Genomic DNA, 14,278 nt, shown 5'->3' on the forward strand with positions numbered 1-14,278 from the left:
CTGGGATAGAGAGACACAGATATCAAAAATTCTTAGATTAGTTTAAACTTACTCTAGACTAAACCAGACATCTGAATTAGGTGTGTGAAATCCACCCCCATAAAAATACATATCAATTAGCTACTGAATTTAGACTGTTAATGCCAGGATTTTGAAATTAATCTAAAGGGAATACTACAAATACATCAAACCTGCAATTTTTATAAACTTGGTGTTTGATGCTCTTTTAAAAAAACATGTATTTTTTATATAATTAGTGACACCCACTTATAGGCATTCAGTTAGCATTTTCATGCTCCATACTACTTCCTCGCCAAAAAGAAGCACAAAGGTAAGAAAGAAATGTTTTCTCAGAGCCTTCATTTTATTTTTTCAGTTTGACAATATCTGTTCAGTTAGCATTCTGGAAAACAGAATTTCAGGAAATGATACAATCATGTAATCATATATTTTGGTTTAGAGTTTAATAGCAGCTCTTAGCTTGGCCGACCTTCCTCTTGGGTTTGTTTGAATATCCTTGGCCTGGGGTGTGAGAACTTTTTTCTGTATAGAAATCCACTTGGAGTTGGATTTTCCACAGGGAGATCCTTGTGTGTTCTCTCCTTTGGAAGCGTTTTTCAGAGCCTGTCTGATCTTCTGCTTGGAGCCAAGGTTGTACTTCTCTGTCACATCAATGCCATGAAGGAAGCGTTTGATGATTCGATCCTCCAGGGAATGAAAGGACAGGGCCACGAGGCGACCTCCAGGCCTCAGGAACTTCTCAGCTGTCTTCAGCCCTATCAGGAGTTCATGGAGCTCATCATTCACAAATATTCTCAGGCCTTGGAAAGTTTTAGTGGCAACATGCACAGGTCTCTGAAGCAAGTCCTTCCGTGCGTAGAGCGCCGATGCTGGAAAAGCGCCTGTTACACATTTCAAAAGATGCATGTTAATAACTTCATATTCCTACATCTTGACATCCACTCATGCAAGGTGACTTTACAGGGAAGCATATTCAAAACTGAACCTTGAGTAGTGAGCTTCCTTCTTTGTAATGCATCTTTATTTTATGTTTGGAATTTGCATCTCTGAACGTAAAGCCTACTAAATTAAGATACTTTGTGGTTGAGTTTTTTCCCTAGACTCTTTTAGAGAAGTTCCTTCTCCAAAATCATCACCAATTTAAACTAAAAAATAATGGCTGAAATCCAGATAAAGAAAAAAAAAGATAGGACAGACAAGTCCCACCTTACAGCTCAGTGTAATCGATGTCAGTTTTGGAATTTGTGGTTGTGTAACGCTTTTAAGGAAAAAAATTCATTTACAATGGACACAGTCTTACGTGTGGTTTCCAGATAACTGCATTTCTTCACAGGCAGAGATAACTGAAGACAATGTCTACCTGGTAATAACTATCTTTCAATGCATTGCCTGAAGGTTAAAAGAGGCATCCTTGTTTGGGAATAGCAATTGTTGAACACTACGCCTGTGTTTCTTCAAATGTTCACAAAAATCCCTTGAGAAATTTAGAAAATGCAGCTGACACTGCTGTGTTTTTACGTGCCTACACAGCAGAATGTGTCAAGGTTTGTCAGACCTAAAATCACCAGATTAAACATTTTTTTATTAGATGCACAAAACTCTCTTCCTTTCCCCAAAATTCTTATGACTCAAACACGTTTTTGCAGAGACCAAAATTTTGATAGAAATTTTAATATATCAATATTTAATGTATTTTAAGCTTGAACTTTCATTACATGGGTACAGAAAAAAAAGCTAGAGAAGCCTGATTGATGGATCAGAGGGACTAAAGTGCAAGAACCCTGTAAGATCTGTAAAACACGAGTAAATTTATAATCTATTACTTAAGTGACCACAGGAGTCTGGTAAAGATAAATTGAATAAATCATGTTAGCACATAAGTGGACAGTTACTTTTCTAAACAAGAGGCAATACAATTGGTATGTATGTATTAGAATGCCCTAATTTATTGTCAGTGCTAAGCTACAACATAACGAAGCAAAAGTTTGAAGCAAATGCAGCTCACCATCAAGTAACTGATATTCTACATAGTGAAGAGAAAAGGGGGAATAATGTACTTCTGAAACTAGTTGTCTAAATTCAAATTTGCACAGGTGATTAAAAAGATTAATAGCTATCATTACCCGTAATATGCTTACACAGAAGAATTTATGAGTGCAATTCTTGAGAGTTTTAAAGGTAAGATTTTACTTATGTCAGAAAGCCTACGTGTTCACAAAGCATATCACAACACAAAAGCAATCTCAGTGCTCAGTAAAGAAAGAGGAAAATGATAGGACTTTTTTAAAAGTCTATTATTAACAAAACTGTTATCATATATGCTATGTCTCTAAGATATGTTTCTGCATAATTGATTTTCCTACCTACCTTCCTCCTCTGATCTCCAAAGCTAACAGCTCCTAAATTCACTGAAGAGACCCCACTGGAGCTGTGGCTACTTCCAATCCTTATAGTCGGAATCCTTCAAGACACAAAGTGGCACCAGGATTGACTTCTCCCAACCAAGGAGTGCATGTGAATTTGTGGCCTGAAGCTCTCTCACCAACCAGCAGATGCAGCCTGCAGGAGTGAGGCTTCTCCATCATTTACAAACTCCAGAAAAAGCTGTACTAGCTAGTCAATGTAATTCTGTCCTTGAGAACATCACCTTCTGTGTTGGCCATGAATCATAAAAAGAATGTGTGCTCTCATTGTAGAAATCACAAACCTTGTTTTGGTGAGAGACCTCAATTAAAAGGAGAACTAAAAACCACAGAGCATGAGAAATCCCAAGAAACCAACACCAAGCTTGTGCCTATTGGCAGGGCCTCTGTTTCCATGTCTCTTTGCACACCTGTGAAAGGAGATTTTGAAGGTGGAGCCCTTGGAACAGCCACTGAGTGCCAGCTGTGTGTGATGAGAGCTCAGTCTCTCAGTGCACAGCAGAAAGGAACATTGTGCTAGGCAAAATAAACACAACTTTGTTTACAGGTCAAGTGACAGCCACCAGCACTGGTAGGCTGCTCAGAACTATGGAATGGATCAGATTAGAAGAAATTATTCGCTTTGTGGGTGGGGAGGGACTGGAACAGGTTGCTCTGTAGATCCCCCATTCCTGCAAATGTCCAAGGCCAGGCTGGACAAGGCTTTGAGCAACCTGGTCTAGAGGAATGTGTCCCTGCCCGTGGCAAGGCAGGTGGAAATGGATGGGCTTTAAGGCCCCTTTCAACCCAAACCACCCTATCCATCTAAATTCAACTTCAAAAGGCTTTGTAAAAATGTAAATGGACATAGTGTGCTGATATCTGGGCAGGTTTTCATTGGTCTGCTCATCAACACTGATATTTTGCAACTGCAATACTGATTAGATAAAAAAGGAACAATGACACTGAGGCTTTTAGCACGATTAGGACACTCACAGGTCTTTGGAAGGTTCTTCCACTTATCCTGCTGTGGCTGTTGAGTGCAGTTTCCTCCTACAAGAACCTTCTATGACAATTAACTCTGACATTAATTTATTACTATGAATAATTTATCACACACTAAAGAAAAATTAATCAAAGCCCAGATATCTTCTGTAAGTCTAACACAACCTTTTCATGCCTCAGTTGAACACACACAAAGAGCACTGCAGCTCCTATAATAAAGCACAGGATACTAATATTCAGGAGATTGGTAAAGAAATGCAGCCACTTTGCAGTTTTATGCAAGCAAGCCCTCCCAGACTAAAGCCAAAATCCAACTGTTTACATGTTCTAAGACTTACTGGTCTACTGTCAAAGACTGGGATTAACTCATAAATGTAATCTCTGGTTATTCTAATCTGGTTATTATTATATATGGAATGTAATTTCTGTCACACTGGCCTTCAGCTTTTTAGCCAAGGCAATAGATTCTGATCAATGTTCCATGGGTGAAAAATCCCCCTATCATTTTGACTCCTCTAGTTCAGTTAAATCAAAATCTATTTGTGCTTTCTGCTCAGGCACATCACTTCTCACCCAGGCCCCTCCAGTTACCAAGGTGCTTAAAGAAAATCTTTCCTGGTAACTGGCTGCTCAATGTACAAAAACATTAAAAAAAGGAAAAAAAAAATCTGTATGAGAAGCTTGTAAAGTGAATTTCATTCATAAAAACACCATGCTTCTGGCTAGATGACTGGTTTGGAATCCCAATGAGAGAAAGAACCATTTTTAGTTTTAGGATGCCCTGATGATACTTACACTTAAAAAAAAAAATCTAATAGGTTCTCATGTTGAAATGTATTGAAATTTTAAAAGCTTGTGAATGAAATTAGCAGTGTGCTGTGCCTGTCAATAGGAACTGTCCAAGTCCCCAGAGTGTGAGAGAGTGGGAGAGTGTAAGAAGGAATTCAGAGCGTGCACCTGTTGGCAGGAACTCGTCTGTTCAATTAGCACTGCATTTAACAAGGTTCTGTGACGCAGACAATGTCCTTTTGTCTGGGCTCCCTCAGCACAGTGCTAGTTCTCACCCATCTGAAATGCAGGCAACATTACAAATTCCAAACTGATAATTAAAGCCTGTAAAAGTGAGCCAGTCTGAATGAAATTGACCTCACTGATTAAAGTTCTCTTTAAACTTTGAAAATTTCTTTAACATGTCGTCATCACCTCCTTTCAGGTTAAGGCCAGTTGATCACATGATCTCAAAATTGTCTGTTAATAGAGTATGTACCTAAATAATGCTCAGAAAAAATAAATTTTGAACAAAAATTAATAGATAAAAAGGTATATTGCCCCCCTGAAAAGAAATCAAAATAGAACATTAGCTGCACATGAAAAGCACGTGAAAATTTAATTCTAAAAATTTCACCATTTTTAATGAGTTTTCCTGCACATGCAGTCAGACCTAGTGTTTCCAAACTACTCAATGAGGTACAACAAAAGGCATCAGGAAGTGCTTCTTAATCAACTTTCACACACCTCTTCACAACCCTTCAGTGGAGAACTACTGATTTTCAGTATTTGTTTACAGAGCACTCAAGGCTGCAAACAGCTCTGTGAAAATTATCAACAGTGAGAAGAGTTCCACTGTGCTGCAGGAAAAGATGAGTTCCCCAAACTCCTCCTACTGCAGATTGCACAGCTCCTAGAGGTCTTATTTAAACTGATCAGAAGCCTTTTGGATAATATTTATAAAATCAAAGAGGAAGACAAAATTATTAACGCTATTTTGTTTCCTTGGTTTTTTTTTTTTTAAACTACATCCCTCGCTTTTATCTCCCAATGGATTAGGGACTGCTACACATATTGCTAACCTTTTGGGGATGGTAGGAAAGACCACAAATTTAGCATTCTATAAAAAGAAATGAAATTTTCCAAGCTCAGGTTAGTCCAAGCCTAGATTCTTTGATTATGATGATAATAACTTTGATTATGATGATCAGCTGGACCTTAAGATAAAACTTGGGAGCTCCGGAACATCTGAAGCCACAGTAATCAATAAGAGGAGAAAGAAATACAGGCACTACACAGATTGTCAGATGCTGACACCCAGCTTGTATTGCTTTGGTTCTGGTTCCCATACCAGGTAAAAATGATGACCCTGCTCTGGAAGGTGATCAGGCTTGCAGAGAATCTGCAAAATCTAAAATGCAAGAATTTATTATTCTAATTAATATTTTATTTTTTAAAGGACATGACATTTAACTAATAGGTCATAAATCTTCATCTGGTCAAGTCCTGAATTAGTCAGTGTTTTTTTGGGCTGTGCCCTCAAGAGGTTCCTGTAGCTGTGGTCTCTGGCACTGTAGCTCTGGCTTATCCCAGTAACTTCACCAATATAATTTTATGTAAGAATATATGTTAATTACAGGTGATAAATGAATCAAAATGTATCACAACTATGAACAATTTCCTTAACATTTTCTTAATCAGTTTAAAAACTGATAGGATCCACCAGAGTTCTTCCTTACTGGATGAACCAAATTAAAACTGGAGGAAGTTTGACGCAAACAGAGATCAGTGTAACAGCTCTAAAATTGGCACAATTACTTGGGTACTCCCAAAAAAGCACATCAAACACGCATATTTAATACCTTGGCAGATGTGTGCTGGCCTCATTGTTTTTGGCATGTACACTACCTGATGCATACCTGACTTGTGGATCAAGGATCTCTTCAAATATAACAGGGAATTTAAAGTGAGGACAAAAAAATCCTCATGGTCACAGCAAAGGAACATCACCGGCTGACTCACATGCAGCACATGAAACATGAAGGGATCTCCAACTGCTGTATACACCTGTATTTTCATTCTCTTAGCTACAGCTATGGCACAAAATTATTTCAGAATTACTGAGTTGCTTGTCTGTAACATGTTATATCTTTAACACAGTGAGACAGTTCCTTCCAGCTCAGGAGCAGTACACTGTCTTGATCAACACTTTTTCAAAAAGCAAGGAATATATATGGCAAAGCTCACAATTGTTATTTCAGGATGTTGCTAATGATGATATTAAAAATGTAAGGTTGATAAAAGCCTCGTAGTGCTTTATCTCTTTGATTTTTCTTCTTTTTAAGACTGGTCATATTCATTATATTTACAGCAGGGGCCTACAACAGCAAGCAGTGTCTTTAGGTCCTTTTATCACATCAGCTAAACTTTGAGCCTTGATTGACTGGGCATTTTGCTAAAGTAGCCTGGCTTCTACAAATCCAGACTTTTTCATTTCTCCATTGTTAAATTTAAGTGCCTTAGACCTCCAGTTTAAGTAATGCAAATTTTTAAGAATGCTATGAAATTTTTAATACTCTTCAGGCTACCAATAAAATATTTTACACTGTTATTAGGAAAATGTTAAATTTGGATTAGAATTTTAAATGTCTGTATTCAAAGTCAGCAGTTTAGACTCATTTGTGACAAGATGTAGTGATTTTCATCATTTGTTTAAAAAAATAAAAACATGCTGACACTACATATTATGTTAATGGACAGGATTCGTGTCTTATGGAAATTTTTACTTGAGAAAACAAACATAAAGGTTCTTGATGCAGGCACTGCTCCTGCCTAACTGTATTTTCTTCAAGTTGTTTACAGTGAGGAGCAAGGAAGGTGAAGTGTTTCAATAGTCTCTTCAGGCTCATCTAGTTGGCCCAAAGTGAAGCAAGCCATATTGCTTTGTGCTTCCTGATTCTTTAAAAAGACAGAAAATATCTGAAAATTAAACTTGGGGCTATTCATGGAAACTGCCATGGTACCTCCCTTTAAAATATAAAACACAGAAATTTAAAACTAAGACAGATATGACATATCTGATATTTGAAAGGATCAATGGCCAGGATAAAGAATACCCAAGGCTGCTGTCATTCTGTGGTCGATGAAATGATAAACCACTTCATATTGAATCTATTATTGAACTAATTGTCAAACTACAATACAAAAAAAAAAATTAAAAAAAAAGAGGAGAGCTGAGATCACAGCAGAAGGGGCAGGATAATGTCCTGCACCACTCCAAGTACAAATAGATCCCTCTGGGACTTGGCGGGGATTAATATTTCCTTCCCTCCTGTGCAGAATTAATGAGGGTACCTGCCACGATGCTTGCCAGCTGCCTGGTCCTGGTGATGGGGTAGATGCTGCGTGCCTGCACGATGGCAGAGGCGATTCTCCTGGCGTGCCTCTCCTCGCCGTACGCGCTGAGCACCGCCGCCAGCGCCCGCTGCTCCAGGGCGTTCACCACATCGGCAGCCGTGGCCATAGCAGGGAACCTGCACACACAGCAGCCAGTTAGTCCGATCAGTCCTCTGACATCAGCTGCCATCCACCAGAGGTGAGCTTCCAGGAGCCACACACACACACACACCCTGCACACTGCCTGCGAGGTGTGCAGATTGGAGCTGGCAGCGCTGTGGAAAGAGCTCGCGCCTCTCACATCTCCTTTTCTCGCTGGTCTAGGGGGAGTTTGCTCCCTAACTTCAGTTACAACAGTTTTAACTTCCAAGTGCTGTCATAAACTATGCTTGCGCCTTTTACATCCCTTTCTCTCGCTGGTCTAAGCGGAGTTCATTCCTTAATTTCAATTAGAACAGTTTTCACTTCCAAGTGTTGTTATAAACGATGCTTAATAGTTTAGGATAAAGAATTTATTAGGTAGCTTGTATGTTTTCTCTGATTAGCAAACCCATAGATGGTGTTCATAAAATACCTTGAACCATTTCAGTAGCCCGGTGACAAAGATGTAGATACACAGGTTGAAGGTTTACACTGTTTAAATTGTAGTAGGTCCTGGAGTTTATATGACTAGGTCATTTCTATTTCCTCAGGAGAGTATTTAAATATAGATTCTTATGCCTTTTAGTGAAGAGTAATGTTAAATTAAGAATAAATGTATTCCAGGATCATGCTAGGATGGAAATTATGCGTGACCTTTCTCTTTAGCCAGATTTAGAACATAAACTTGCCCCTTACAGGTTCATTTTAGCCACTATTTTAGCCACGTTGTTTTCTAGCCAGAACTGATTTCAAGGATCTTTTCTTTCACATCTCCTGCTATGAAAACAATTGCTAATGAAGATAATTAAACATGATTTTTCACTAAAAGGCATAAGAATCTATATAGAAATACTCTCCTGAGATAACAGAAATGACCTAGTCATATAAACCACAGGACTTACTACAATTTAAACAGTGTAAGCCTTCAATCTGTGTATCTACATCTCTGTCACTTGACCACTGAAATAGTTCAGGGTATTTTCTGAACATCACCTGTGGGTTTACTAATCAGAGAAAACATACAAACTACCTAATAAATTCTCTTCTAAATTCACTTCTTCACTTTCAGGCATTTTTTATTCCCCTGCAGTATCTTAACAAAGGATAAAAAAAACTTAGAGGCATGTAGTATCATAGCAACAACCACAGTGTAAGGCTTTTGTCATGCCTCAGGTACCCTTTGCTCTTATGCTCCTGTTCTGTGTTTGTTTTCTCATGATGCATCTGACTCACACGCAAGCCTGGAGTTCAGATTCTGAAATCTGAGGGCTGAGTCCTAGGAGAACCATGGGAGCATTTTGCACAAGACCAGCAAAAGAAACTATCATGAAATTTGCTGTGTTGAGACTTAACATTAATATAGTAAGCTAATTCCTTAGAAACTGAGCCTTCCCATTGGCTCTTGTGGGCAATGACAAATGGCATTTCTTAAGACACCATGTTCATCAGAACACCAAGAAAAATGTGCCATTCTCTGTCATGTGGTGTGTCATGCCATTACAGCCATCACCCAGAAAAGACACCTCTTTGGTTGCTCATGCAAAAAGCAAAGTGCTGCAGAAATACATCAGGTTGTCTGAAGATGAAAAATGCTGCCTAAGTGGAAACTATCACTCCACTACTGATTTTCATGCTCTTGAAAGTACTGAACACCAATTTTAATTTAAATGGAGGTGATTTCCTCAGTAACCATTAATTTGACAATTAAGCCTGATGTGTCTCCTATACAAAGGGAAAGGAAGCTTGTAATTTTGCTAAGCAGAATTTGCAACAAACACACGGGCATGGAACACAACTTCACACTAGCATGCTAAAAGCAATATAACTATCTGATTTAAGCTAGCAGATATAACAAATAGGATTTTATTAATTCATTTTTATTATGTTCCTTTCACAGAGAAGCAATTGGATCATGTGGTCACTGCACATAAGAGGGACACTGTTCTTTTCCTGAGGGAGCAACTGGACCTGCTCAAGTGAAGTTTCCACAAATAGCAAATGTGGCAGAAAAGGAAAGGGACTGCAGCAAGAAGTTGTGAGCCTGCAGATAAAGTACAGGCAGAGAAACTGTGGAAATAACAGGCTTCTGAAAGAGAAATGTTCCTGTGACTGTGCACCACACACTCCAAAAATGTTACCTTTAAAGGTGCAACAAATAAAACATTACTGCTTTAATCACTCACCACTGGAACCTTCCTCTCATTTACAAGAAGGCAAAGACAATAACCAGGGCTGAGCACTAAGACAGAAAAAAGCTCTTTGGCAAAAGAAAGGCAGGATACTCGTGCAGTACCTGATGTGGTTGAGGATAAGAATTCTCCATTTTAAGAGGAAAGGAAACGCACAGGGGTTGCAGAGCAGACAGTTTTCGAGGTTCAAGAGGAAATGCTCTACTATAACGTACCTGTCTTGATCCATCCTCATGTCCAAGGGCCCATCCTTCTGCAGGGAAAAGCCTCTTTCAGGCGTGTCTAACTGCATGGAGGAACAGCCAGCATCCAGGAGAACACCGTCCAGGGTCCCTGGCTCAACCCCAGACGAGATTAACAAAGCCTCTGACTGGCTGAAGCGCCCCAGGAGAGGCTGAAGCTGCTTCCTGTAAGAAAGGAAAAAAGGAATAGCCCCAAGTTTAGTTATAACAATGCCATCTCTCCCCCCTGCGCAGCAGGAATTAGATAACGGCACTCAACTTGTCTCAGAAGTAATAGGGCTGCTCCCAAAGTAATGGTTTATGTCTTTTCGTATGTTGACATTGAAAACTGGTCCAGAACACCCCTCAGTGGCTACTTCAGCTTTAACTCTTTACTCTCTTCCTGCTTTTTCTCAAAGAAATAGAAAACTGACTAAAATTTAATTTTTTCAGTGTGCAGGAACGCAAGAAGACACCTTCAGCAGGAATGTCCTGACTACTGAAGTACCTGCCCTGCTCAGCAGGGCCCTCAGTAAAGCAAGGCCAAGGTGCAGAAAAGAAAGGCTAGATCTTGGACCTAGAGAAACAAACAAAATGGAACAAAAGTGCACTACCTTGTGGTTAGTATTTACCCAGCAGGAAAACAGTTCCAGTTCCTGCCATGGGACCAAACACCTTTTTAGTGGCATTTGTCATTTTAACAATAACTGGGAGAATGAGGTGCACTGAATCACAAGCAGGTAAAACCCTTAGTGCATTTTGGATTTAGACACCTGATCACTGCAGAGATCAGTTTAACACGCACTTTTGTGCTTACTGCTCTTCCTTGGATTTAAAGTGGTTGTTCCTTAATATTCCCATCTTGACAAGGAAAAGAGGAATGGCAAGGGAGGAGGGAACACACCTTGTGCACACAAGTGTGTGTCCAACCACACAGAGCTCAGCAAGTGCTGGGACAATGCTCTCAGGCACAGGATGGAATTCCTGGGGTGTCCTGCCAGGAGCTGGACTCAGTGACCCTGATGGGTCTGCCCCAGCTCAGGCTACCCTGTGATTCCATCATCTCTGAGGTTTCCAATGCTCTCTTGGGTATCTAATCTCAAACTTCTGGGGTTTGCCTATATATAAGGTGGCTTACAATTACGCAATTTATTTTATCTGTCTCTCAAAATCTAAATGGATTTGGCAGACTTAGATTAATCAACATGTTGCTGCATTTTTAAGCAGTACCTGCAAAACAGAACACATTTCTGCCCACACCAGGAAGCCACTGCCTCCACGTGGAGAGAAAAACTCCATTAAAAGGAAGGCACTTAAGAATCCAACCACATGGAAGAACACTCAGCTACACAAGGCTCTCCTCATTAGAGCAGAAAAAAATCCACCCAGTAAGCAGAGCACAGAGCCTGGGAAACAGTGTAAATGGACAATTTCCACCAGGGATATCATGATGGCACGTGCAATTTGGAATTGATTGCTGTCCAGCCCATAACTGAACACAGCTATTCAACATAACAAGAACTGACAGCTCCTGAAAAGCACAATGACCCACTTCAGACACTTAAACCAATTTAAGCTACATAGTTATATAGTTTAGAGATTGTATTTCCTCCCCAATATAATGAGGATAATTTCCTTGAAAATGCATACTACTTTTTCCAACTGGGCAGTGTTTCTACCTTCATGACTCATGCAAATGAATGAACTTTAAAATTCTATATGTGGGAGATGAAAATAAATGAGACCTGAATAAAACTACAAATTGCCATTGTCCAGTTCCCCAGCAGATGTAATCCATGTCAGTGCCCCTGAAGTAGTGCTCTACCAAGCCACCTGAAAAATTATTCTGAACACTAATTATTGCTAGAAATTTTCTTACATTTCTTTAAACAAGTCATAACTATGTGGATAGCTAAGATGTTTGTGACAGCTTTTTGATTTGTGATCTGCCAAACTTCTGTGGTTAGAAAAAGGTTAATCAAAAAAAGAAATAAATTTTGAGTAAGTAGAAATTTACTCTTTGGTAGAGAGATGCTTCAGCTGGAAAAATTCTGGAGCTGGCAAATAAAAAAAAATTGAAAAATTATTAGGTTGACATTTTACGTCAGTCTTTCAGCTGTGTGGTGTTACAGCTTCTGTATATAACATGTTTGTTATGCACTGCCTTGTGTGTAACAGTGGTGGATACAGGCATCCTGCTGATCACAAACTCTCACTAAAACCAGATGCTTTTTATTAGGTTATAATGACTATATATATACATACACATATATATTACATATGTAATATATACTATATTATATTTTATATTATATATCTTATTATATTATAACTATTCTTATATAAAATATAAATATAATGCATTACAAGGTTCAGGTCAGCTCTCTGAATTCCTGTTCCTCTGTGGAACAGAAGACACAGTTTTAAGCATCTTGGCTATCTCATACACTTCAATTAATCAAACCAAGTGCACGGCACTGAAAGATTTATCACCTCATGAAAGGAAACACAAATACCAACTCTTTTTTTGGTCGGATAGTAATGATGATAGTGATGAAAAGGACTAATCTATTAGATTATAAGCACAATACATTTCTTTGAAATATTTTACCAAGATTTCAGAACATTTGTTAGAAGATAATGAAACTCTCTTCTAGTTTACCATTCTTTTTGCCTATATTCAAATAAAAACTGCCTGTTACACACAGGATTTCTCAAAATATTCTTCATTTCCCCTCAACTTCCTTTTGACTTCAGGTTTTTATTTAAGTGATCTGTGGATCCACTTTCCAGAAAAATCTCAAATAAATAACAAATAATGAATGGATAAATAATAATAAACTATGTTAAAAACCTTTATTTCCTACAGTCACACGCCTTCTGCTCTACCTAGGTATGCAGAATTCCTGCCACTGTCTTTTTCAGTCTTCTGATGTTTTGTTCGGTCAATAAAGGATTTATGTTCTAGGACATACTTACCTAGTGTGAAAATCTATTACCCTTTCTATCTTAATATATTGCAAAACCAGCGCTTAGTGGGAAAAGCAGGCCAGGTAAGCGAGGGGACATCCATAAACACCAAGACAAACAAGCCAAGACAAACAGCCAAGCTCATAGTTCTGACAAGCCTGAGATGAGAGAGCACATCAAAACATCCCAGAGCAAGACTGAGCGGGGATTTTCACCAGTGCTGACACCTTGGAAAGCTGCTAGAACTACAAAGGGTCCCTGTAATAATTTTAGAAGGTTAAAATCATTCAGAAGGTTAAAAATCTGACTAAACCAAGTTGCCTTGCTTAAGAGAAAATATTTCAACATAATACCTGAGAAGCATTTTATATATTCAGCATATGTTAGAAAAGTAAAAAAAAACCCAAGAGCTTTTAGCTCCTCTCTATAAATGGAAACCTAAGAGCTTTTAGCTCCTCTCTATAAATGGAGAAACAAGACTTGTCGGGTTTAATATTTAATGACTTGAAGATACCACATAGAAAGCTTAGCCAATTCAGAAACCATGGTCTGAGGATGTAAGAAAGCAGAAAATACCTGTCAGATTAACTCTCATTTGGGGGGTGTGTGGGGTAATAGCATGGCAATTGTTCAGCAAATTCCCATCTGCTACAGACAAGCAATCTCTTAACTTCTCAAAATATCCAACATGTTCATTCCCTTTTTAGTAAACTCAACATTCTACTAGAAAAACACATGTAAGATTTCAAAAGAACTCTGGGAATATGGACAATCCAGCCTGCTTTAAAAAGAATAAAATTTATTTACAATGACTAAGGTTGTGGGGCCTTAATAGATTTTCCTGTGCAACAACTTCACAACCTTGCAGAATTCATGGGAAATAACACAGTTGGAAAATAATACAGATCTTTGGGTTCAGGTGCTTTGCTCAGGTCAGAACACAGTATTTTATTCTGTTATGACATATAGCATAGTAATTCTGCTAGACAGGACATGATCCACTCTTCTCAAGCACAGGAAAGAGCAGAAAGAGTTCCATGTCTTCTAAAGTATTTCAGGCTCTGCAGGTTTCAGTTCATCTCTGCTATTCTGCAATAAAAATATTTCTCATTTTACTCGGTTGAGGGGGATCTACACAGGGTAAAAAAAGCAAAGCATTAACACA

General features: G+C 38.7%; 1 protein-coding gene across 3 annotated transcripts in view; it reads right to left on the minus strand.

The window, feature by feature from the left end:
- Nucleotides 1-343: 343 nt before the first annotated feature.
- Nucleotides 344-14,278, minus strand: part of METTL15 (methyltransferase like 15) — a 79,353-nt gene continuing 65,418 nt past the window's right edge. For all 3 annotated transcript variants that reach the window (XM_039725051.1, XM_039725053.1, XM_039725052.1), the window contains 3 exons: nt 10,138-10,329; nt 7,551-7,729; nt 344-902 (listed from right to left, as the gene is read on the minus strand). In XM_039725051.1, the coding sequence (XP_039580985.1) occupies nt 457-902; nt 7,551-7,729; nt 10,138-10,329 (817 nt within the window). In that variant the 3' untranslated portion in view covers nt 344-456. The remainder of the gene's footprint in view (nt 903-7,550; nt 7,730-10,137; nt 10,330-14,278) is intronic.

Source organism: Passer montanus, unplaced genomic scaffold (genome assembly GCF_014805655.1).
Source record: "Passer montanus isolate IOZ18808 unplaced genomic scaffold, ASM1480565v1 scaffold54, whole genome shotgun sequence".
NCBI classification, from domain to species: domain Eukaryota; kingdom Metazoa; phylum Chordata; class Aves; order Passeriformes; family Passeridae; genus Passer; species Passer montanus.